The 26,011-nt window shown below is 44.8% G+C and overlaps 1 protein-coding gene across 1 annotated transcript in view; it reads left to right on the top strand.

The window, feature by feature from the left end:
• The first annotated feature begins 6,349 nt into the window (after positions 1–6,349).
• The window catches only part of PIP4P2 (phosphatidylinositol-4,5-bisphosphate 4-phosphatase 2), a 107,705-nt gene continuing 88,043 nt past the window's right edge, over positions 6,350–26,011 (top strand). The window contains exon 1 of the mRNA XM_077493007.1: positions 6,350–6,540. Within this exon, the coding sequence (XP_077349133.1) occupies positions 6,450–6,540 (91 nt within the window). The 5' untranslated portion in view covers positions 6,350–6,449. The remainder of the gene's footprint in view (positions 6,541–26,011) is intronic.

Here is a 26,011-nt window from a genome sequence, read left to right as displayed (position 1 = left end):
TGTACAATTATGCGGCTTCAGCTTGAAGGCGTTTGTTCCATGCATAACCCTGGTACAGTTTTTTAGAGCCGGCGGTTGGCTTTCTTGGGATGACAACCGATGCGGCTATCCCAAGCAGCAGGAGGGGTTGTCCCCCCTCCAGCCACCTTCTGTGGCTCGCCTAGGCTCCCCGTCCCACCGGGAGACCCAAACGACCGGCTGGCACGTCCGCCGGCTGGCCAGAGACCTGAAAGAATCCGAATCGGCTTTGATCGGGTCTCAGATCTAGTAACCTGGAAGCGATGTCATGACATCGCTTCCAGTTTACAGAAGATTTAAAGGTGCCAAATTTAAAAAAATTACAGCATTCAAAACAGCCAAATGCCGCGTACGCGCAAGCGGATTTTCTGCGGGCAAAGTCTTGTATGGTTTTTCCAATGGAATTCCGCTCAAGCTTGGCTTGCATACACACGGTCGGTCACAAAAAAGTTCGCTGAACTTTCGAACTTCAAGAACGCGGTGATGTACAACACTACAACGAGCCGGGAAAATTAAGTTCAATGCTTCCGAGCATGTGTCTAATTGTTTCCGAGCACGCGTTGGCGTTTTGAATGCTTTTAAGTGCAAAGGAAGGATTTGGGGTCACTGCCTATTACTGTCACAGGGGATGTTTAAATTCCTTCTGACAGCAATAAAAGTGATCCGAATTTTGTTTTTGAAGGGACAGTATAAAGATAAAAAAAAAATGAAATAAGATAAATACGAAAAAAAAAAAATTGAAAGCGCCCCATCTCTCCTTGCTCGTGCACAAAAGCGAACGCATACGTAAGTCTCGACTGCAAATGTAAACAGTGTTCAAGCCCCACATGTGAGGTATCGCTGCGATCATTAGAGCGAGAGCAATAATTCTAGAACAAGACCTCCTCTGTAACTCTAAACTGGTAACCTGTAGAAATGTTTAAAGCCTATGGAGATTTTGAAGTACCGTCGTTTGACGCCATTCCACAAGTGTGTGCAATTTTATCCACTTCAGCCCCGGAAGATTTGCCTGCAGAATGACCGGGCCATTTTTTGCGATTTGGCACTACAACACTTTAACTGACAATTGCGCGGTCATGCGACGCTGTACCCAAACAAAATTGACTTTTTTTTAACACAAAAAAAGCTTTCTTTTGGTGGTATTTGATCACCTCTGTGGTTTTTAATTTTTGTGCTATAAACAAAAAAAAGACCCACACTTTGAAAAAAACACAATATTTTGTACTTTTTGCTGTAATAAATATCCCCTTTTAAAAAAAAAAAAAAAGCTATTTTTTTTCCTCATTTTAGGCTGATATGTATTCTACATATTTTTGGTAAAAAAAAAAAATCACAATAAGTGTATATTAATTGGTTTGCGCAAAAGTTATAGCGTCTACAAAAATAGGGGATAGATTTATAGCATTTTTTTTTTTTTTTTTTTACTAGTAATGGCAGCGATCTGCGATTTTTTTTTTTTTTTTTTTGGGACGGACACATTATGGGGGACACATCAGACAATTTTGACACATTTTTGGGACCATTGGCATTTATATAGTGATCAGTGCTATAAAAATGCACTGATTACTGCAAAAATGTCACTGGCAGTGAAGGGGTTAACACTAGGGGGCGATCAAGGTGTTAACTGTGTTCCCTATGTGTGTTTCTATCTGTAGGAGGAGGAGACTGACTAGAGGGGATGATAGATCATGATTCCTAGCTATTAGGAACTCACGATCTGTCGCTCCTCAGAGAACAGAACAGGGATTTGTGTGTTTACACACACACACACACGTCTCTGTTCTGCCTCTCATGCACACGATCACTAGTGGCCGGCGGTCATCATGACTGTCAGCCATGAGCATCGGCACCCCCTGCAATGCAGCGGGTACGTGTACATGGGGGGTGTGTAATATTCGGGGGGGCTGGGTATAGGGAGGCTGTGTGATGTGCAGGGAGGCTGTTTAATGTAAAGGGGGTCCATATTATTATTGCATTCACATACATTGAATCCGGCCCTTAAAGTGGTTGTAAACCCTTACAACACACTTTGACCTACAGGTAAGCCTAGATTAAGGCTTACCTGTAGGTCCAAGAAATATCTCCTGATATTTGCCCGAAGACAGGCACCGCTGTCTATGGCGCATGCGCCGTAGACAGCGGCCCGCAGGCGCACTGAGCGTGGCATCATCAACGACGTAGATGCCGCGCGTGTCGGCTCCCGTGCGCATGCATGGGAGTGACATCATTGCGGCTTCGCCGAATGACAGCGGCGGAGCTGCGAGACCCCACCGAGAAGATGGATGCGCCGGACTACAGGGGACAGCGGTGACTTCGCTGGCTCCTGTGTCAGGTAAGTGACACATAATGGACTACTATGCGATGCATAGTAGTCCATTATGCTTTACCTTTGCAGGGAATGAAAGAGGAAGTAAACCCATCAGGGTTTACTTCCTCTTTAAGTGGAAAAATCCTGGGCTATACATGCATCTACTACTGAATACCTCCTTTAACCCTGTAATACCACACTTCCCCACCACAATCACCTGCATTACATGCGGTTTAAGAATGACCCTATTGTACTCAATCAGGTAGTTTGACAAGTGGTGCTGCTTGTCAAACTCTGAATCCCAATTTAAAAATGCAGAGGCTGCAAAGCATTGTGGTCACAGCATGTGTACAGCCCTTTCAGGCTGTATTGCCAGGGGGTGGAAACACCGCTACTCAGTAATCTGTTTTTACCGCCTACCGGGCACTCATAATGCCCTTAGTTAGCTCCTAAAGTGAAGCTCCAGGCTCCCTCAGAAAAAAATATATAAATAACTATTAGGACACATACCTGTCCATGAATCCAGCGGTTTCTTCATCCGACACAATTTTTCAATTGGCTCTCAGGCAGGGGCGTTGCTAGGGGGTGGCCATTGGGCCTATAGACTCTAATCTGGGGCCCATAGCCCAGAGGCTTTTACTGCAGGGTCCCTGCCTAACCAGCGGGTTGCGGCTGCTGTGGCGGTCTGGCTGCATGACAGAGGCGGAGGAGAGGAGAGAAGCGAGCAGGCAGACGAGCGGAGAGGACATCTCTCTCTGCTAGCACCACATCAGCGCTCTTCACTGCTGGGCCTCTTCAAATTGGGAGCGAGATGCGGTTAGCAGCAGAGAGATGACATCATAAGTGCTCTTCCTCCCTCACAGCATGGTGGAGTAGAGGTTGCATGCTTCCTGTCATCGTAAAGCTCCAAGTTGGTGCCAGACCCCCTTGCTTTAATGTCAGAGGTGCGGACAGGAGCTGTGAGATGACATCATCTCTCATTGCCTGCCTTGCATCACCGCTCTCCTGCTCTCACTAAATGGAACAGTGCTGTCAGCCTGCCAACAATTCAGTGTCAATGCACATTTGATGGCACTGGCTGGCATGGCCAGTGACAATCCACATCAGTTGGCAAGTGACAACCCACATCTGGTAGCAAGTGACATTCTGCAAATGGTGGCAGGAGATATGGCAAGTGACAATCTGCAAATGGTGGCAGGAGACGTGGCAATCTGCAAATGGTGGCAGGTGATGTGGCAAGTGACAATCTGCAAATGGTGGCAGGAGACATGGCAGTCTGCAAATGGTGGCAGGTGACGTGGCAAGTGACAATCCACATCTGTTGTCAGGTGAAAGTGGCAAGTGACAATCCACATCTGGTGGCAGGCGACATGACAAGTGACAATCCACCTCTAGTGGCAGGTGACGGTGGCAAGTAGCACGCTGCATCTGGCGACAGGCGACGGTGGCAAATGACAATCCACCTCTAGTGGCAGGTGACCGTGGCGAGTAAAACGCTGCATCTGGTGACAAGTGACGGTGGTAAGTGACACGCCCAGGGCTCCCACTGATTCTGCAGTATGATGAGTTGAACCACGTCATGATATATTATGTAACAATAGAAATAATGCACTTCAGTCACCCTGACACCATATCAACCATGGTGCCATGATGATTGAAGTCCCACTGCCAACACCAGCCATCGCCTGTGAAAAATTGCTTACCACCAGTCTCTCTATCCCCCCCCCCCCCCCGGGCATGAAAAAAGGTTGGTGACCGCTGATCCGCTGCTATGGGCTCTAGCCCTAGATCTTTTGCAGTCCTGGCAATGCCCCAGGATGTGACACGTGTGACACAATCAACAATTCCAAGATGGAAGAGGTGTTATTTACCTCCACTTGTTTTATCAGTGATGGTAGTATTTCCTTAAGTATTTGTCTCAGTAGTAGCACCATACAGTAAGGCCTAATGCACATGTATGCAATCACCAGAACTTGCCAGAAAAATACCTGGTTCACATTGATGCAATTTGGCATGCGATTTGACATGTCGAATCGCATGCCAAATCGGTTGCAATTGCCAGCAATGGCAGCGTCCGAATCGGTGCAACACTGTACCAATTTCCAAAAGTAGTTACTGTACTATTTTTGCTGATTTTGAGGTGCAATTTCCATTGATACCTGTACAGAAACCCGCACAGAGGTCTCTGAAATTGCCCAATTTCGTTCCCGCAGTCAGTGTGAAGATAGGCTTACTGTTGCATTTATGCGTGTATGGTGTTGAAAATAAACACATTCCACTGGCCAGAATATTCATTTATTCTGGCCATTGGAATAAGGGCCCGCAAACACCAAATCTAGTTCAGTTGCTTTTTTTTCTCCACCAAAAACGCATGGAAAGTAGATTATATGGTTTCCAGTGGTTCACACCACTGCAGTCCATTCCAGGGCGTTTCAGTTCCAAAAAAGAAAAAAGTAGAACATGCTGCATTTTTCCTGCACCGCACTGGAACGTGGTAAAACACAACAAGAATGCACCAGAATGCACTGAAATGCATCAAGAACTCACCAGACCCCAGTGAGAAAAAAAAAACAGGAAAAATAGAATATTGAATGCATCCGGATATGGAGTGCGTTTTTGTGCTGTGAACCGCCCCTAATCTACACTCATATGCACGTTTAGGTGCATAAATTGCGCTCATAAGCTTCTCTGAGTGTAGCTTTTAATGCCTTATGCACACTGGACGTTATAATAACGTTGTAAAAACGCCAGTAGCTTCACAGTGAGTTTATTCAACTTTTTTCAAAATTTTTGCAAAAGCGGGCCGATTTTGCAATAGCGGCGACAGCGCGGATGTGAATTCCCGGCGACCTCCCCTGTGCACGCTCCCTGTGCGCGCTGTGATCGCCATGTCACTGAGACTTGGGTGATCACTGATCACCGATCCGAGTAAGGGGCTCTCAGTGGAGGAGGAAAAAAAAGCCGATCACCGGCTCATCGTAAAGGGACACTGGCAATTTTTTTTTTTTATTTGGTCTTTTTACATGTTTTTATCAAAAAATAAAAACCCCAGTGGGTAGAGTGTTGTATGACCGCGCAATTGTCGTTCAAAATGCATCAGCACTGAAAGCTGAAAATTGCTCTGGATAGGAGGGGGGTTTAAGTGCCCAGTAAGCAAGTGGTTAATGACTGTAGAAAAAAACATCTACTGCCAAAAACAGCTGCTGTAAAAATGTCAAAAAACGTCCAGTGTGCATGAGGCCTGAAAGCGCCGGGTGTCTGTGGTAAAGCGCCGCTTGTGTTAGCTGCGATTTAGCGCCGTTTTAGCAGCAATTTTCAGCCTCTAGTGAGGCTCTTTTAATCCCCCCTCTAGAAAGGGTTAAAAGCGCCCGTGTTGCGGCCCTACCGAAGCGTTTGCAGGAGCTGCGGCAGTGCTGCCCATTCATTTCAATGAGCATAGTGTTTTAGGAGCGGTGTATACAGCGCTCCCAAACCGCCCCAAAGGACTTTTCAGAACGTCCCGCATGCGCACCGCCCCAGTGTGAAAAGTCACACTGAAATGAATAAGAGGCGCTTTTCAGACGCTATGTCTACAGCTAAAACGCCTAAAAAGCGCCTCAGTGCGAAAGCAGCCTAAAAACTGCATTTTATACCCGTGTGCACGAAGCCTAAAAAAATAAAAATAAAAGTCTGTCAAAAAAATGACTACTTAAATTGTGCGCTACTCGTTGGTCCGTGCAATGAAAATGAATTTGGCGCAAAGGCTTGCGGCTACATCGCCAGAAACGTGTTGCAAATGCTTTAATGAATGGCCCCCTAAGTGGGATCATTGCTGATGTCAAGGTTTCTTAGAATTGTTTTATTTGTCTCCGCCATCCACGACAAAAAATTTCCTCTGTCACTTGGAAATATCAGAGCTGCTTCATTTCAAGGACAAGGCTTCCCAGCCTGTGACAGCTGACAAGTATGGCATCATGTCAGGATTTGAATCCATGGACGGCGTGGTTGGCCAGCCATGAGGGTCAAGGTGGGAGGCAGTCTTGTGTCTCCTCCTCCCTCTTCCTTGTGATTCCCAGCCCTGTGACATGTACATTGTGAGAGGCTTCCTTCCCTCCCCTCTGCTGGAGCTGCAGCTGCTGCAGTCATGGCTGCTGATGGGATTGATGATGAGCGTTCCCCTCTGATCTCTCCTAATAATGGCGCACCCCCCTATGGACAGGACAGCACCCTGCGAGGTAAGGCCAGGCTTTGCCTCCCTCCATCCATCCATCCATCCAGGCTGTGTCCTCCATGCCAAACTCCCAGCCTTGCAGAGTGCTTGGATCACCCAGCCCTGGATTACTGCAGAGCTTTGGGCTATTGCAGCTCTTGCGCTTTGTTTGGTTGGGATAGAAGTCTTTACAATAATGTCCAGGGGGCTGATCTGCTGTGCTATGTATTGAATCAGAAAGGGGATGGTAGGGAGCACGGGGGGGTCCTGATTGATCAATGTGTTGGGGCTTTTATTCACACGTGCTTGGCATTCGTTAGTTAGTAGCCCTGAGTGAGTTAACCAAACCTGACAAGTACTAATCCCCCTAACAGGATTTATGTGCTGCAAAGCTTTCCATGAGTACCGCGACACCAATAGAAATCATTGGCTGAACCACAAGAATTCACTGGAAAAAAAAATCTGATATAGATAATTTGTTGCATGTGTAGGGCATAGACAAAAGACCGATACACAATAGCGAACTGCAATATCGATCGCTTGCTCGAGTATTGGTTTCTACATAGCATTTTTCATCACAAAGTGACCTTTTGCTATAGACAGGACTCAATGCAAAGATGTTTACTGGCATCATTCAAGGCTGGCACGGCTACCCACCTCCCATGGTCTTCCTGTAAGTACATTCAGGAGGTGTGTACCTGGCAGGGATTCATGGAACAATACACAAAGAGCTGGCACAGCAAATGATGGAGCAAAATGTTTTTTTGTGGTTTAAATCCAAAATTGTAATTGCTGGGTGACGGTTCTTGGAGAGAAAACTTACCTGTTCTCCGGAGGTGGGTGTGTAGCGCTCTGACACATCGCACGCTCAGCATGTGGCTCTGGAATCCAAGCTGGTTAAACAAAGATCTGACACTTGTGTGATGACTGTATTAAGGTTGGCCATACATGTATAGATTTGTGATCGAGCAAACAATTGGTTCCTCAGCAATGAAAATATTGCACAATGCAACTAGGATTGCCACCTTATCTTTTAATACCCCAACACATATTCATTACACAGGTTCTGAGGCTGATTAAGGTGGTAATTAAACTCGGTGTCCTGTCTGCATTAAATTAGTCTCAGAACCTGCGCAATTCATATGTGTTCGGGTTTAAAGGGATGAGGTGGCAACCCTAAATGCAACATGTGCGTTATTCAATTCAATCATTTTGGTCACACTGAATGATTGAATGGCCCGGGTCGACCTGTGTGCGATTTGAATGGCATGGGTCGACATGTGTGCGATTTGAATGGCATGGGTCGACATGTGTGCGATTTGAATGGCCCGGGTTGACCTACGATTTGTGTGTGGTCATATCAGTCAGTTTTTCAGGCAGACCTGATCAGACCCTCTGCTGTGGAGCGGTGGATGTCAGCTGACACGTGTCCGCTGACCCCATTCGCCATCTGATCTGCCAAAAAGAGGAATGGTGGTCCTATTCCTCATCTGTCTGGTGGATCGGATGGAAAGGACAGGCGGTCAGTTTCCATCCGATTGCTCCATAGTGTATAGTGGGTCTGTGTCCGTGTCTGCTCTGCATAGTGGAGCGGACACGGACCTGTCATCCGGCTGCTCAGCAGAGAGGTTCTGCCAATAATCTCAGTGACCATACACATATAGATTTGCAATCAATTCTAGGTACAAGCAAACAATCATTCAGTATCAGTCAAAATATCGACCGATGCAACGCATTATTCAATTCAATCGTTTCAGTCACATCAAATGAATGATTATACTGATACGCTCCTGGCCATCTTTTACTTGGGCCAGGCCCTGGGAATTATCTAGGTGGCCATACACACATCTATTTGTGATTGGTCTAGGCGTGAGCAATTGTAAACAAGCAATTTTATCATCAAAATCTCGAACAATTCAGCCCATACACTATGAGCTCTATCAGCAATAAGCTTTTGAAAATTTGTCAACTTGTCCGCATGAAAAGCAATCAAAAACTCACTAAATGACTCGATTGGAGGGTCTGTGATTTATGATTCTTATTTAAGTTTATCATCTTAGTAACAACCTATGATCGATCGATTGATCATATTGATATGTGTGTGGCCAGACTGCTAGTTAGCCATACATGTAGCGATTTGTGATCACTTCTATGTATGTGTGATTTGATAACAAGCAATATCTAATCAATTAAAACATCAAGCAATGCAACACATATGACATTGATTAAAAGTTCAAGCTATCAGAAACGATCAATTAATCGATCTGTATTATGATCAGTTGTGTGATGCACAGGCAGATATTTGTTCAACTGATCAGAAACAACCAATAACGTTCTACCACAACTGATTAACTTGCCAATCAAAAGCTTAATAAATTGATTGTGTGGAGGGTCTCTGCTTTAGGATTCCTATTGAATTTGATCATTTTAGTTACATCGAATGATCGTGTTAAATGTGTCCGGCCATCTTTTAGTTGGGCCAGGCTCTGGGAATAATTCCTAACTTGTTTAGAACTTCATCTGAGAATCATGGAGACTGCCATCTCCTTTTTTATTATGCTAGTTTCTTGACTGTCCTACAAAAGCCTTGGCTGCAACGCTTTGAGTCGCTGCCCCAGAACAAGTATAAAGAAAATGCGTTCTAATACTTTTCTGACACTTCTTTACAGAATGCTTGTTTTGGAGTTATGACGCAAAAACTTTTTAGGCTCCAGTCACACTTGTGTGACTTTGAACACAAGTTGCATGACAAGTGGCAGCCCATGTATTTCCATGGCAGCCGTTCAAATTGATGTGATCTAAAGTTGCAGCGACTTTAAAAAGGTTCCTGCACTACTTTGATGCGACTCGAGTGTCATAGATTGCAATGTAAACTCTCAGTGCCCTCCCACACATGCTGCGATTCATAGAGTTTAATGAAGTGTCATTTTTTTTTTTTTTTTTTTTTAACACTTCTAAAACCCCTTTCACACTGAGGCAATTTTCAGGTGTTTTCAGCGCTAGAAATAGCCTCTGAAAACCGCCTCCTATTCATTTCTGTGTGACTTTTCATACTGGTAGCGGTGCGCTTGCGGGACTTTCGAAAAAGTCCTGCAAGCAGCATCTCTGGGGCTTTTTGGCGCTCCCAAAACTCCCTGCCCATTGAAACAAATGGGCAGTGCTTCCAAAGCACCACAAAATGGGCGTTTTTAACCCCTTTGGGGATAAAAGCGCCCCGATAGCATCCGAAAAGCGCCGCTTAAACAGCGCTAGGACCGCTTTCACACTGAGCCACGGCCGCATTAAGCGGCGCTTTTTAGCATGCTGGCTAGTGTGGATGTGCACTGATGGATCTGAAGTCTTTAACAACCCCAGGGCAAGGCCCTTTTTACTGCAGGAACATTTGTGAAAACATCCTATGCTTCTCTTGTGAGATGTAATCTGCAGTTTGGATACAGTTGAGAAAGGTAAAACGCCTTTACAGGTTATTTTTGTGCTGTCTGTGTACCATTGGGGAGATTTCCCCACACTTCCTCTCCCAGAAACGCAACAGGAAGTAAGAAAAAAAAATCCCCAAAAAGTAAGGGAATATACCCATTTAGACAGTGCTTAGTCAGATCAGAGCGTGGATCGCTTCTTAGGCTGGATTCACACCTATGCATTTTTAGTGCATTTTGCTGATTTGCTGTACAGAACGTGTTCCATAGTAAACCATATTAAATGGGCTGTGGTGCAAAAGGCGCTAAAAATGCATAGGTGTGAATACAGCCCATGAGTGGTTTTATAGATGGCGAGGAGGCAATTTGTTGCCTCCTCACCGCCTGTTTAACCACTTATGGACCGGAAGGATTTACACCCCTTAATGACCAGGACGTTTTTTGCGATAAGGCACTGTGTCGCTTTAACTGACAATTACGTGGTCGTGCGACGCCGTACCCAAACAAAATGTATGTCCTTTTTTTTTTTTTTTCTCCCACAAATGGAGCTTTCCTTTGGTGGCATTTGATCACCTCTACGTCTTTTTTTATTTTTTTTATTTTTTTTATTTTTTTTTATTTTTTTGCGCTATAAACAAAAAAAAAAGCAGCAATTTTGAAAAAAAAAACTATTTACTTTTTGCTATAATATAATATCCCTATAAATAAATAAAAAAAATATAATATATATATATATTTACACATCCTCAGTTTAGGCCAATATGCATTTTTCTTCTACATATTTTTGGTTTGCGCAAAAGTTATAGCGTCCACAAAATAGGGAATAGATTTATGGCATTATTATTTTATTTTTAACTAGTAATGGCGGCGATCAGCGATTTTTAGCGGGGCTTTGCAGCGGACAGATTGGACACTTTTGACACTTTTTTAAAAAATTTTTTGGACCATTGACATTTATACAGCGATCAGTGCTATACAAATTCACTGATTACTATGTAAATGTCACTGGCAGGGAAGGGGTTAAAGTGTTCCCGATTTGTATTTTCTAACTGTATGGGGGGACTGTGTGACTGGGGAACACACAGATCCGTCTTCCTGCATAGCAGAAAGAAAGTATCTGTGTGATTTGCCTTGTTTACACATGCAGATCCCCGTTCTGTCACTGCGGGGAACAATCACGGGTGGTCGTCGGGCATCAAGTCCACCGGACCCGCTGGTTGGCTCCCCCCACTGGGAAGTGGGAGCGCACGCCTGCAAAAGCGAGTTCCTGAGCTGACGTACAGGTACGGCGATTCGCGAGATTGTGCTACCTTGCCACAGTATAACGGCGGCCTGTCAGCAAGTGATTAACCCCCTATTGCCACAATGTATTTACTACATGGCCCCATTTAGTTCTTATTGCAAAGCATTGTGGCAACGTCATGTGTACAACTCCAACCCCTGTGGTTGAGTGGCTGTAAAAATGCGGCTCAATCACGTGGTTGAGTCACTAAACCTATTGAAGCCAGAGAGAGCCCAGCAACTAGGCATTTTCAATGGCACTCTGCATATTTTTTTCAGCACAAGCTACCTTTTAAATAAAGTACTGAAACAGCCGATGTTTACAAAGTATCTGGTTGTACGAGTCAGCTTATCTGGCGGACCACACAATGCGTTTGTTGTTAATGTGAACTAGGGATCTTAGATTGTAAGCTCCTAGGGGGAAGGATTTGAATGTACAATATGTAAAGTTCTGCCTAAACTCGTACAAAAAAAATGCCCGTATTAAATAAATAAAGGAATAAATAACCAATTACATATGTGGAAACCTTGCACATAATTTTATATAACTGAAAATACATTTTTATTGTACATTATGATGTGTTTTATACCAGAACATTAACGTTATGAGTTTGTGGCACACAGGTCATGCAGGAATGCACTATGTAACAATACATACATACCGTATATACTCGAGTATAGGCCGACCCGAATATAAGCCGAGGCCCCCAATTTACCCCCAAAAAAACTGGCAAACTTATTGACTCGTGTATAAGCCGAGGGTGAGACATGCCTGTCCATCCCTGTGTGTGTGTCCGTCCATCCCTGTGTGTCCGTCCATCCCTGTGTGTCCGTCCATCCCTGTGTGTCCGTCCATCCATCCCTGTGTGTCCGTCCATCCATCCCTGTGTGTGTGTGTGTCCATCCATCCATCCATCCCTGTGTGTGTGTGTCTCCATCCATCCATCCATCCATCCCTGTGTGTGTGTGTCTCCATCCATCCCTGTGTGTGTGTGTCTCCATCCATCCATCCATCCCTGTGTGTGTCTCCATCCATGTGTGTGTGTGTGTGTGTGTGTGTGTGTGTGTGTGTGTGTGTCCAGCCTACCTTTGTCCCGAGCCTCCGTCCCGTGCCTTGCCTCCTTGCCTCCGTCCCGTGCCTTGCCGCCTTGCATCCGTCCCGTGTCGTGCCTTGCCTTGCCTTGCCTTGCCTTGCCTTGCCTTGCCTTGCCCCCGTCCCGTCCCGTCCCGTGCCGTGCCGTCCCGTGCCCTCTTCGTCGGCGGCCATTGTAAAGTTCAAAAGCTGCGCCGCCGCCTTCGCCTGTGATAGGCGGAACACTGAATTTCCCAGCAGCCTGTGTTCCGCCTATCACAGACGTCGTATCATCCTCGTCCGTAGTACGAGGATGATACGATGTCCGTGATAGGCGGAACACAGGCTGCTGGGAAATTCAGTGTTCCGCCTATCACAGGCGAAGGCGGCGCCGGAGGCGCGGCTTTTGAATAGAATGGCCGCTGTCTGTCTGCTCGACACGCTGATCGAGCGGGCAGACAGCGATGACTCGAGTATAAGCCGAGGGGGGCACTTTCAGCCTCAAAAAAGAGGCTGAAAATCTCGGCTTATACTCGAGTATATACGGTATATAGAATAGTAGGTGAGATTGAAAAAAAGACACAAGTCCATCAAGTCCAACCTATGTGTGTGATTATATGTCAGTATTACAGTACATTGTATATCCCTGTATATTGTGGTTGTTCAGGTGCTTATCTAATAGTTTTTTTTTTTTTTTTTTTTTTTTTTTTAACTATCGATGCTCCCCGCTGAGACCACCCCCTGTGGAAGGGAATTCCACATCCTTGCTACATTTACAGTAAAAAACCCTCTACGTAGTTTAAGGTTAAACCTCTTTTCTTCTAATTTTAATGAATGGCCGCATGTCTTATTAAATTCCCTTTCGCAGAAAAGTTTTATCCCTATTGTGGGGTCACCAGTACGGTATTTGTACATTGAAATCATATCCCTTCTCCAGAGAGAATAAGCTCAGTGCTCTTAACCTTTCCGCATAACTAAGGTCCTTCAGTCCCTTTTATTAGCTTTGTTGCCCTTCTCTGGACTCTCTCCCGTTCCAGCACGTCCTTCCTGAGGACTGGTGCCCAGAACTGGACAGCATACTCCAGGTGCGGCCGGACCAGAGTCTTGTATGGTGTTACCAGGGCACATGGAGAACAATTTGTTTTTCATGTGACTTTGCTTGATCTATGCAGCTTAACTAAAGCCCCGTACACATAGGCCGAACATTCAGCCCGTGTGTATGGCAGACGGCCGAACGTCTGGCATCTGTTGAAGGGGCATGACCGAAAAAGGTCTGCCGATCGGCATCCGATCAGTGCTCTCAGCCAATGGTTGAGTGCGCTGACCAGTGTGTTCTGACACACAATAGCTCAGTGGGGGAGATTGCTGTACTAACATCATCGGATACCCACTGGGTTGAACGAAGAAAAAAATAGTAGATATAAAAGCTAAAGTGTTTTTTTTTTTTTTTAAAAGCCAACGTCCGATTCAGCCTGCTGCCAGCTGATCACCTCCTCCCTCCCCGGAGTCCCTGTTTATGTTGTTTTCTTTCTCATATACAGTGAGGGGGGAAAAAAGTATTTGATCCCCTGCTGATTTTGTACGTTTGCTCACTGAGAAATGATCAGTCTATAATTTTAATGGTAGGTTTATTTTAACAGTGGGAGACAGAATAACCACAAAAAAGTGACCTCTTTGCAAAAAACATGACTTAGTACTTGGTGGCAAAAGGTCAGACGTTTCTTGTAGTTGGCCACCAGGTTTGCACACATCTCAGAAGGGATTTTGTCCCACTCCTCTTTGCAGATCCTCTCCAAGTCATTAAGGTTTAGAGGCTGATGTTTGGTAACTCGAGTCTTCTGCTCCCGCCACTTATTTTCTATAGGATTAAGGTCTGGAGACTGGCTAGGCCAGTCCAGGACCTTAATGTGCTTCTTCTTAACCCACTCCTTTGTTGCCTTGGCTGTGTGTTTTCGGTCATTGTCATGCTGGAATACCCATCCACAACCCAATTTTAATGCCTTGGCTGAGGGAAGGAGGTTCTCGCCCAAGATTTGACAGTGCATGGCCCCCGTCCATCGTCCCTTTGATGCAGTGAAGTTATATTGTCCCCTTAGCAGAATGATACACCCCCTAAGCATAACATTTCCACCTCCATGTTTGACTGCAGGAAGCGCCTTAGACATCAACTCAACTCACCGTGTTTCGAGGAGAAGGAATGCTGCCTATGGTCATAAGCAGCATTCTTTCTCTTTCAAACATGGCGAGTTGAGTTGATGTCAAAGAGCTCAATTTTTGTCTCATCTGACCACAACACTTTCACCAAGTTCTCCTCTGAATCATTCAGCTGTTCATTGGCAAACTTCAGATGGGCCTGTACATGTGCTTTCCTGAGTAGGGGCACCTTGCGGCTGCTGCAGGATTTCAGTCCTTTGTTTTCTTTGTGACTATGGTCCCAACTGCCTTGAGATCATTGTCAAGATTCTCCCGTATAGTTCTGGGCTGATTCCTCACCATTCTCATGATTATTGAAACTCCATGAGGTGAGATCTTGCATGGAGCCCCAGACCGAGGGAGAGTGACAGTTATTTTGTGTTTCTTCCGTTTGCGATTAATTGCACCAGCTGTTGTCACCCTCCCACAGAGCTGCTTGGTGATGGTCTTGTAGCCCATTCCAGCCTTGTGTAGATCTACACTCTTGTCCCTGACATCCTTGGACAGCTCTTTGGTCTTGGCCATGGTGGAGAGATTGGAATCTGATTGAATGTTTTTGTGGACAGGTGTCTTTTATACAGGTAACAAGCTGAAATTAGGAGAACTCCCTTCAAGAGAGTGCTCCTAATATCAGCCCGTTACCTGTATAGAAGACACCTGGGAGCCAGAAATCTTGCTGATTGATAGGGGATCAAATACTTTTTTCACTCATTAAAATACAATTTATAACTTTTTTAAATGCGTTTTTCTGGTTATTTTTGTTGTTGTTCTGTCATTCACTTTTAAAACTTTACCATTAAAATGATAGACTGATCATTTCTTTGTCAGTGGGCAAATGTACAAAATCAGCAGGGGCTCAAATACTTTCTTCCCTCCCTGTACTTACAGTACCATTTTTTTTTTTTTATTTTTTTTTTCGGAAGTCTTCAGGCTGGGTCCTCATGATGCATTGGGTCTTTTCCCAGTAGTGAGTAGTCTTCCAAATGCAGAGTGGCACTGATGCGATGACATTAGTGCCACTGTATCATCATATTGTAAATTAACCACTTTCAGACCGGACCAATTTGCTGGTCAAAGACCAGACCACTTTTTGCGATTCGGCACTGCGTCGCTTTAACTGACAATTGCGCGGTCGTGCGACGTGGCTCCCAAACAAAATTAACGTCCTTTTTTTCCCACAAATAGAGCTTTCTTTTGATGGTATTTGATCACCCCTGCGGTTTTTATTTTTTGCGCTATAAACAAAAATAGAGCGACAATTTTGAAAAAAACGCATTATTTTTTACTTTTTGTTATAATAAATATCCCCCAAAAATATATAAAAAAAATGTTTTCCCTCAGTTTAGGCCGATACGTATTCTCCTATATATTTTTGGTAAAAAAAATCGCAATAAGCGATTATTGATTGGTTTGCGCAAAAGTTATAGCGTTTACAAAATAGGGATAGTTTTATAGCATTTTTATTAATAATTTTTTATTCTTTTTTTTTTTTTTACTAGTAATGGCGGCGATCAGCGATTTTTATTGTGACTGCGACATTGTGGGGGACCCATCGGACATTTTTGACACATTTTTGGGACCATTGTCATTTATACAGTAATCGCTGCTATATAAATGCAGTGATTCCTGTGTAAATGACACTGGCAGTGAAAGGGTTAACCAGTGGGTGGCAGTGTAGGGGTTAAGTGTTCCTAGGGGAGTGTTACTAACTGTGGGGGGGTTGGGCTTTCATTTAGTGTACACTGATCTCTGCTCCAATCACATGGAGCAGAGATCAGCGTCACTAGTTGCTAGGCAGAATAGACAAATGTTGTTTACACAGCATTTGCTCTATTCGGCCGCTCCGTGAGACGATCGCGGGGATGCCCGCGGCGATCGAGTCCGCGGGTCCCGCGACCGGACTCACGGGGGTCCCGACCAGCGCGGGAGCGCGCCGCCGGCGGCGCGCTCCCGATGGCAGGGCGGCATCGAATATTGGACGTACCTGTACGCCAATATGCCTGCCTGTGCCACTCTGTCGACGTACATCGTCGTGCGCTGGTCGGGAAGTGGTTAAGGGGTGGCGCAAAAGTATTCTGGGGACACCTCCAGATTGAAGGTGTGTGTTGAAGCTAAATGGGTGACCACCCTGGGGTTTAGCTTTAAGAATGATCATTTCAAGTAGCAATGCTTTGTATTAGTCAATCTTGCAAGTGGCATATTGAATCCGCCGTGTGTAGAATGAGTAACTGGATTATTTTGGATGTAGTGGCTGCTACACTCTTGTCCGGGTGCGCTCAGGGCCGGGAAGTAAAAGAAAGCTTGTGCGCTCTGTATTCTAGATTCAATATCTTCTTTGTTGTTTACGTGGGATGTGGTGGTTATTTTCTTGTAGAAGATGGTACATTTACAGTGCAAACTAAAATTGAGGAAAGTCCCTAGGCAATGGTAGAAGACTGTAGACTGAAATAAGTGTGAGAAGGCTGAAGACTGGCTGCTAAGTGCTTATGGTGAATGATGCTGATAGAATTTTCTTCTGATTATAGTTTTTATACAATGCGTATTAATGTATCAGTAATTTTGTGACGATCACTCTGATGTAACTTGTGTTTTTATTTTTTGTATTGTATTACATTTCAAATCAATAAACATATATAATTTAGTATAATGGCAATAGTTTCCTATCACCCCTGTGTACACAGTGCTATCCCCCAAGAAACGTCTCTCTCAAGTGGACATGTCTGTTCTAGGAGCCCAAACCATTTAGACACCCCCAAGGTGCTCATAGCACTGATTTACAAACTGTAAGGCCTGGGAAATAGCAGAAGTAGTGAATTGCTTCTGGCATCTTTAGTCTACCCAATGATGCAGTAAATTTGGCCAATTTACCCCCCCCCCCCCCCCAAATTATGTCTGGTAGGCCAACAAGGAAAGGCAGACGTTCCTATGCCTCTATTCGAGGGCCACCAGCGCTGTTTAGTGATGTTGCCCGTGCTATCAAGCCACAGCATGTAGTGGAGGTTGTGGACTGGCCTCCTAAACCATCCTCATTCTCCTCTCTCCTCATCCTCTATGACCCAAGCTGACACTAGTGCGCAGTCCACCGCAGTTGCCAGAGTGGCTTATTCCGCCTCCTTGTCCACAGCTGCTCCTGCCATAGCCAAAGTTTTAGGCATGGAGGAGTTAGCTGAATTATTTCAACACAGCGTCAGCCACTTGCTTCTTGAGGGTGCACAGACATTACTTGATTCAGATGTTGGTTCTGAGGTTGAGGGAGTACCACGAGCCTAAGAGAGGGGAGAACACTGATAAACAAACTGGCAGTAATTTTCCCCCCCATGAAGCTGGCACTGAGTGTACTATAATTTGGCCTCTTCACATAAGGCTTGCTCACTGTGGTGCAACATTTTGTTATTTCCATCCAAAGTCTGCCAAAGAGCCACCAGCATTTATCCAAAAAATCTTGTTCTGAGTGCACCAAATTCTGGCCTCATCATACAGATTGGCTTCCTAAGCTGTTGTTTACAAAATAAAGAAAGCTTGCAGGGAAAATCAAAATGTCACTTCCGCCCATAGCTCTTAAAAGGGGTGAAAATTTAGTACCATTAGCGGTAACCCCAAGCCAGACTCCAGACCGCATTGCTGGATCCAGGAAGAGCTTACTCACCTTGCCCCCTGGATCCAGCAATGTTGTACCCCCCCCCGCTGTACGAGCAAGCCGTCCTCCGCTCGATCTATCATATCGCCGGGCTCTGTCCCCAGCGAGCGTGGCGACGCATGGGTACGGAGAACGGCACCAAATTCAAAAAGTAAAACACACAGTATAAACTAATCTTACAGATTACATTGCTGTATGTAATTATTTCACATCCCCTTTGTCCCTAGTGGTCTGCCCAGTGCCCTGCATGTAGTTTTATATTATAAAAACTGTTCTTTCTGCCTGGAAACTGGAGATTGTCCATAGCAACCAAAACTGTCCCTTTACATCAAAAATGGTTTTAGACCAGCTAGAAAACAGCAATAAAAATTGGAATCACTCGCAGAATTGAGCGATAGCGATTTGTGGGGAGATCCGTCATCGAATACTGAAAAGTAATGACAGCGACAATTCTACAACTGAGCAAATTTCAGTGTTTTTGATCACTTGTAAACAAACCGGCGTCATGTTATGACGCCGATTCCTCCCTCCCCCTTTCTGTACCGATCGGTACAGCGGAGGGGGAAGAGATCGGTGTCAGCAGCGCTGTGGGCTGCATCTGCAGTGCCCACATCGCTGCTCACCGAAAATGAACCCATCAATTCCCTGCCCTTGCTCTGCAATGCCCTGCAACACTCTGCAATGCCCTGCAACACTCTGCAATGTTCTGCAACACCCGCCAATACCCTGCAATACTCTGCAATGCTCTGCAACACCCGCCAATACCCTGCAATACTCTGCAACGCCATACTCTGAGATATCCAGCCATAGTCGGTGATACCCTGCAATACCCAGCCATAGACATCCCCCCCCCCCCGCCGCCCTCCGGTGCTTCTACCGACTCGCCAATACGATCAAAGCCAGAATCCTTTTTTTTTTTTTTTTTTTTTTTTTTTTTTTTTTTTTTTTCAGGCTTCCCTGCTTAGAGGTGAGATGTGGGGTCTTATTGACCCCATATCTCACTGTAAAGAGGCCCTCTCATGCCATATTCCTATTACAAGGGATGTTTACATTCCTTGTAATAGGAATAAAAGTGATCAAAAAATTTATTTTTGGGGAAAAAAATGTCAAACTAAAATAAATAAAGTAAAATGAACAATAAAAAAAATATTTTTTTTAAAGCACCCCTGTCCCCATGTGCTTGCATGCAGAAGCGGACGCATACGTAAGTCCCGCCCACATATGAAAACGGTGTTCAAACCACACATGTGAGGTATCGCTGCGAACGTTAGAGCGAGAGCAATAATTCTAGCCCTAGACCTCCTCTGTAACTCAAAACATATAATCAGTAAAAAAATATTAAATCGTCGCCTTTTGGGGATTTTTAAGTAGCGTTTGGCGCCATTCCACGAGCGTGTGCAATTTTGAAGAGTGACATGTTGGGTATCTATTTACTCAGCGTAACTTCATCTTTCACACTATGCAAAAATTGGGCTAACTTTACTGTGTTTTTTTTTTTTTTTTTTTTTTAAGCACAAAACTGTTTTTTTATTCCAAAAAAAAGCATTCGAAAAATTGCTGCGCAAATACCGTACGAGATAAAAACAACCACCATTGTATTCTCCAGGGTGTTTGCTAAAGAAACATATATAATGTTTTGGGGTTCTATATAATTTTCTAGCAAATAAATGATGATTTTTACATGTAGGAGAGAAATGTCAGAATTATCCTGGGTGCTCCAGAACGCCTGATGGTGCTCCCTGCATGTTGGGCCTCTGTATGTGGCCACGCTGTGTAAAAGTCTCACACATGTGGTATCGCCGTACTCGGGAGTAATAGCAGAATGTGTTTTGGGGTGTAATTTGTGGTATGCATATGCTGTGTGTGAGAAATAAACTGATAATATGACAATTTTGTGAAAAAAAAAAAAAAAAAAGTAAAAAAAATCTTGATTTTGCAAAGAATTGTGGGAAAAAATGACAACTTCAAAAAACTCATCATGCCTCTTACTAAATACCTTGGAATGTCTTCTTTCCAAAAAGGGGTCATTTTAGGGGTATTTGTACTTTTCTGGCATGTTAGGGTCTCAAGAATTGAAATAGCTTTCACAAAGACCAAATAATATCCACCAATTTGTACTTATTTTTACCAAAGATATGTAGTAGTATAAATTTTGGCCAAAATTTATGAAGAAAAAATTACTAATCTGCTAAATTTTATAACAGAAATGAAGAAAAATTCATTTTTTTTACAGAATTTTCTGTATTTTTTTCTTTTCTAGCACAAAAAATAAAAAAACCCAGCGGTGATTAAATACCACCAAAAGAAAGCTCCATTTGTGTGGGGAAAAAAAGGACACAAATTTCATATAGGTACAGTGTTGCATGACTGAGTAATTGTCATTCAAAATGTGAGAGCACCGAAAGCTGAAAATTGGTCTGGTTATTAAGGGTGTTTAAGTGCCCAGTGGTCAAGTGGTTAAAAACTATTTTTTTTTTTTTTTTTTTTTTTTGCATTGATACATGTCCCCCAGGGCAGTAGCCGAGGCCCCATATCATTTTTATGGCCGATAACTTGCATATAAGCCTTCAAAATGGGCGCTTTTTGATTTTTCAATTTCAGAACCCATGGACTTTAATATGGTTTGCAGTTCGGGTCCGAACTTTTGCGATGTACGAGAGTTCTGCCATAAACTGAACTGGGTGGTGTTCCCTCCATCTGTAATGATCAGAGATTCCTAATGATGAATACTGCAAATCTGTGATTATGCATGTGTGTCTCACAAGGTACTTAAGGAAGAGTTCACACCTGCTAAGATGAGATAAAGCAAGGCTCAGAAGACTCCTAATGTGTTTTATGGCTTTGTCACAATTTATGTGACACGATCTTCCAACCATTAATGTCAGGGAGCTTGTCCCATGCTCAGCCTTTATAGGGTAACTACAGAAATAGGGGCACCTCACGTTTTGCAAGGACCCACCGGTACTCAGATGATTTGGTGCCTAATTCTGTAGTTGGTCCTATACATATCTACCAGAGTGCCACACCCTGCCCTCTACTCTCCCATACAAAATCAAAAGGAGATGAATCCCAATATCCTATCAGCTATGGTTTCCCACATATTGGAAACTTCTACAAACACCAGAAAGTTATTCAAAGCAGAATTTTACTCATGAAAACTTGATAAGAAAATTTTCTTTAGCAAGGAACTTGCATTCCACATTAATTTATGCTACCAAAATTACTGTGTGCTGTAAGTAGATGCACAACAAAGTCTCTGCCACAGACTTGTTAATTGAACTTAGAGATTCTTGAGAGTTTTTAGAAAGAACTACCATACAGTACCAGATTCTTTCAGCCGACCCAGCGATACTGTAAGGATATTGATCTGGGATGTGTCCTCAAGCTGAGTTTCCAGGCTCCTCCAGAGACGCCAGCCTTGCGCTCGGTCCTCCACTGGAAAAGTCCTCCCCTGGATCCTTTCCTTTCCAGCTTTCCTCGGCTTCTCCCTGCAGGCGAGACAGCACAGGACCACCCCTGGATCAGTAGGCCCTAAGACATTCCTGGGCCTACACTCTCAGTTGCAGAGGCTCGGGCCAGCAGGCCCCGAGGTGCAGGACCATGCGTCACAGACCCCAGGCCAGGAGGGCCCTGGGGTTGGGATCACGGACCCCAGAAAACAACGAACCGCCTAGAAAAATGGTGTCTGTACCTTAAATACCCTCTCCCAGAATGCACAGCAGGGAAACCACACTCACTGAACCATTTCTGAGCAAGAGGCGGTATTCAATTCATCCAGCCTGCTGCTGTTCCACATCCACCGACGTTGACCGTGACACCTACGGTCAGGTGGGAATCCGGGCAACCCAGCTGAACTGGTACAGAAACCAGAGCTTTAGAGAAATTTAGTCTGAGCCAAACTACAGCTTCAGATAATTAAATTTAAGGCTGGGTTCACACTGCTGCGGGGGGAGATCCGGATGTGATTCGCTGATCGCTGATCTCCGTAGCGATGCGAGTTCAGCCATACAGATAGTATGGCTGAATTCGCATCGCTCCCGCAGCAAACTCGCACGGGACCCTTTTTTTGGTCCGCAACAGAATCGGATCGCATGGGGGTTCACACCATGCGATCCGATTCCTGTGCGAGTCGGCAGATCGCACTGCGATATGCGGACGGATCTGAGGGTGTCATTAACATATCATTGACACTCCCAGCCGTCCGCATAGGGCAGTGTGAACTGCCGGCGGGAGTAATGCGATGCGGGAAAACCCCGCGGATTCGCGGCGTTCCCGCATCGCAGCGGTGTGAACCCGGCCTTAAGAAAAAAAAACAATAGCGTCTGCTCATCAGGAGAAGGGCGCTACACTCACATTTGCTTGTGTCCTCAACTAAACAAACAATCCAATCACAATGCATCACATAGTGGCCCATTATGTATCACTTACCTGACACAGGAGCCAGCGATGTACCCCTGTCCCCTGTAGCACGAATCGTCCATCTTCTTCCGGGTATCACTGCTCCGGCGCTGTGAGTGGCCGGAGCAGTGATGACATCACTCCCGCATATGCGCATGGGAGCCGCCACTAACGGCATATCGCTGTTAGCAGTGGCATGCTCAGTGAGCCTGCGCGCCGCTGTCTACGGCGCATGCTCCGACAGCGGTGCCTGTCTTTTTGCAAAAAAGTTCCATGAAATATCTCCTAAGCCTACACAGTTTAGGAGATATTTAATGGAACTACAGGTAAGCCTTAATCTAGGCTTACCTGTAGGTCAAAGTGGTCTGTAAGGGTTTACAAGCACTTTAACCACTTCCCACCCGGCCAATGCATATATACGGCCGGGTGGGAGCCGTCTACTCCTGATAGGCCGTTCAGGAACGTCCTTCAGGAGTAGCGGCATCGCACGCGCGCGCGCTCGCGCAGCGGCGCGATCCCGATGTGCTCGTGTCACCCGGACACGGCACATCTCAGATCGGCAGGAGGGCTCTGTGATTGGCCCTCCTGATCACATGATGGCCGTGTCCAATCACGGCCGTCATGTGATGTAAACAAACAGCCGGTTGCTAGGCAATCGGCTCTCCTCTCCTCACACGGAAGTCACCGCTGAGGAGAGGAGAGCAGAACGCTGCAGCCGGCTGATGATCAGTGAGTATGGGCTGCTTTTTACAGTTTTTTACTCACTGATCATCAGTGTAGTGTAAACACACAACACACCACACAGTACAAACACAGTCCACACACATGTCCCCAAAACATACATGTCCCCAAATAATAAAAACACATGTCCCTAATAATAAAAACATGTCCCCCACATATGTCCCACTAAAATCACATGTCCCAATGATTATCTGCACACATATGTACGTGATCACCTGCACACATATGTACATGATCATTTGCGTACATATGTCCGTGATCACACAAACCAATTATTATACACTTAACGGAATTTTTTTTACCAAAAACATGTAGCAGAATACATTTTGGCTTAAATTTATGACAAAATTTGATTTTATTTGATTTCTTTTCAAATAGAAAAAAGAAAATATTGTTTTTTTTTCCAAATTTCCGCTATTTTTGCGCTTATATCGCAAAAAAAAAAAAACGGAGTGGTGAATAAATAACACCAAAATAAAGCTCTATTTGTGCGAACAAAATGATAACAATTTCATTTGGGTACAGTGTAGCATGACCGCGCAATTGTCACTGAAAGCGCTAGAGCGCTGAAAGCTGAAAATTGGGCTGGGAAGGAAGGGGGTGAAAGTGCCCTGTATTGTAGTGGTTAAACAGTATGTTTTACATAGCTATACCTGCAGAAGGGGCCAGCCTGAAGTCATCTAGCAGGACTTAGTCATTTCTGACTTAAAGAGGGATTCCACCAAAAAAAAAATATTAAAAGCCAGCAGCTATAAATGCTACAGCTGCTGACTTTTAATAAATGGACACTCACCTGTCCCGGGTTCCAGCGATGCCGAGGCCGATCGATCGTTCGGCTCTCGGCTGCTGCAGTCACCATTCTAGGTGAGGGAATCAGGAAGTGAAGCGAATCGGCTTCACTTCCCGGTTCCCTACTGCGCATGCGCGAGCCGCGCCACGCAATAGGAAATCTCCGCGCTGTCACTGGGACCCGTGTGTGTCCCAGCAGACAGCGCGGCAGGGCAGGAAATGGCGTAGACTCCCACGGGAGTCTATGCCCGGAAGTGGGTGTAAATACCTGTCTTTGACAGGTATCTCCACCCCCCTCCCCCCTGAAAGGTGTCAATTGTGACACCGGAGGGGGGAGGGATCCGATCAGCGGAGGTTCCACTTTAGGGTGGAATCCCGCTTTAAGTTCCACTTTATCTCTGAAGAAGACCTGTCACCATTTTGTCTTTTGTCTTGTTGCCCACAGAAAGTGCCCCATACTCTAAGCTACTTCCCAAACAACAAACTAATCAAAACATGATATCACTTTCCAGTATTTTGGTTACTCAGATTCCAGTAGAGTTACAAACCAACGTCATCAGCTCTACTTTGCCAAGAAGACCCATCACTGCCTGATCCAGACAAATATACAGTCCTCTCTTCTATTATCCACAACACTTGTAGAACACTGCAGTCAGGGAATCGCCAACATCCAGATCCCTGTACTGTACCAGAACCATAAGATTGTCCCATACAAAAATGCTCTTCCATTTGAACCTTCTGAGCTTCACTCTTCTTACAGGCTGTCCTGAACATATTGATATCCATACATATGTAGATCTTTCCACTTTAGCTCAGCACAGCATTAAATAAATACCACGATCTCTGCAATGAATAGCCATTTTGAGTTACTGCACATGTGCAGTAACTCAAATAATGCTGATGCTGTGATCCTGGGACATAGCCCAGCACACAGCATTGGTAAGACAGAGGGCCAAGACGTGGGACTGTCTCAGCAAACCCAGGAGGCCAAATTAACAACTCAAACTCATTGTGTTCCTCAAACCATTCTTGAATTCATCAGACCAGGTCACCACCTTCCATTGCTCTGTGGTCCAGTACTGATGCTCACATGCCCATTGTAGACACTTTTGACCATGGACACAGTTCAGCATGGGTACCCTGACCGGTCTGCATCTGTACAGCCCCATGACTACAAACTGTGATGCGATGCAAGGTGCTCTGACACCTTTCTATCAGAACCAGCACTAACTTCTTCAACATTTTGAGCTACAGTAGCTCTTCTATTGGATCAGACTACACAGGTCAGCCTTTGCTCCCTTTGTGCATCAATGAGCCTTGGCCACCCATGACCCTGTTGGCTGGTTTTCATTTTTTGGAGGACTTTTGACTGCATTAGAGTGGATGAAGGAGCAGAGGGGGCACAGCAGACGGCGGCATTGTCAGTCTGGATGGGAGGGTAATGTTAGATGTACTAGCAGCTTTAAATACACTAACAAAGTGAAGTCAAACTCCAGCTAACACTTCCATCAAACGTTTTTTTGTTTTTTTTTATGTGAATAGCTGATCCTTTTAGGCACCCCTGCAAGAATTGAATAGTTAGTCCCGTCCATGTATACCGATACATCTACTGGAGAGCTTGTTCTTTTAAAAAACAGACTTACTGGTCAGATCACTAAGTGAAAATAAAAGAAAGCCTAAAAAGGAAAACTAATGCAGCCACCACATGTAAGAATTGGTACACTGCAATATAATGGGTTTAATACTGCTTTAATGCACAGATAAAAGCCATTGTTTAGAAGTGCAAGTGGCATTTTTCTTGCACACAATTCCCATTCTGAATACAGACTTCAAACTGAGCCGACACTTTTATATAGAAAGTTTTAGTTTAATGGCCGATCATCACCTCCTAAGAGCACCATTATATAGCCGCTTGTGCTTCGAGAGAGGCCAATGATGCTGTGTGCCCTTCTCTGCATCACATTATGGC

The sequence above is a fragment of the Lithobates pipiens genome, unplaced genomic scaffold (genome assembly GCF_037356315.1).
Source record: "Lithobates pipiens isolate NorthernLeopardFrog02 unplaced genomic scaffold, aLitPip1_a1.2 Scaffold_19, whole genome shotgun sequence".
NCBI classification, from domain to species: domain Eukaryota; kingdom Metazoa; phylum Chordata; class Amphibia; order Anura; family Ranidae; genus Lithobates; species Lithobates pipiens.
Note: the sequence above shows the minus strand (reverse complement) of the source record. Positions and strands in the feature narration are given on the sequence as shown.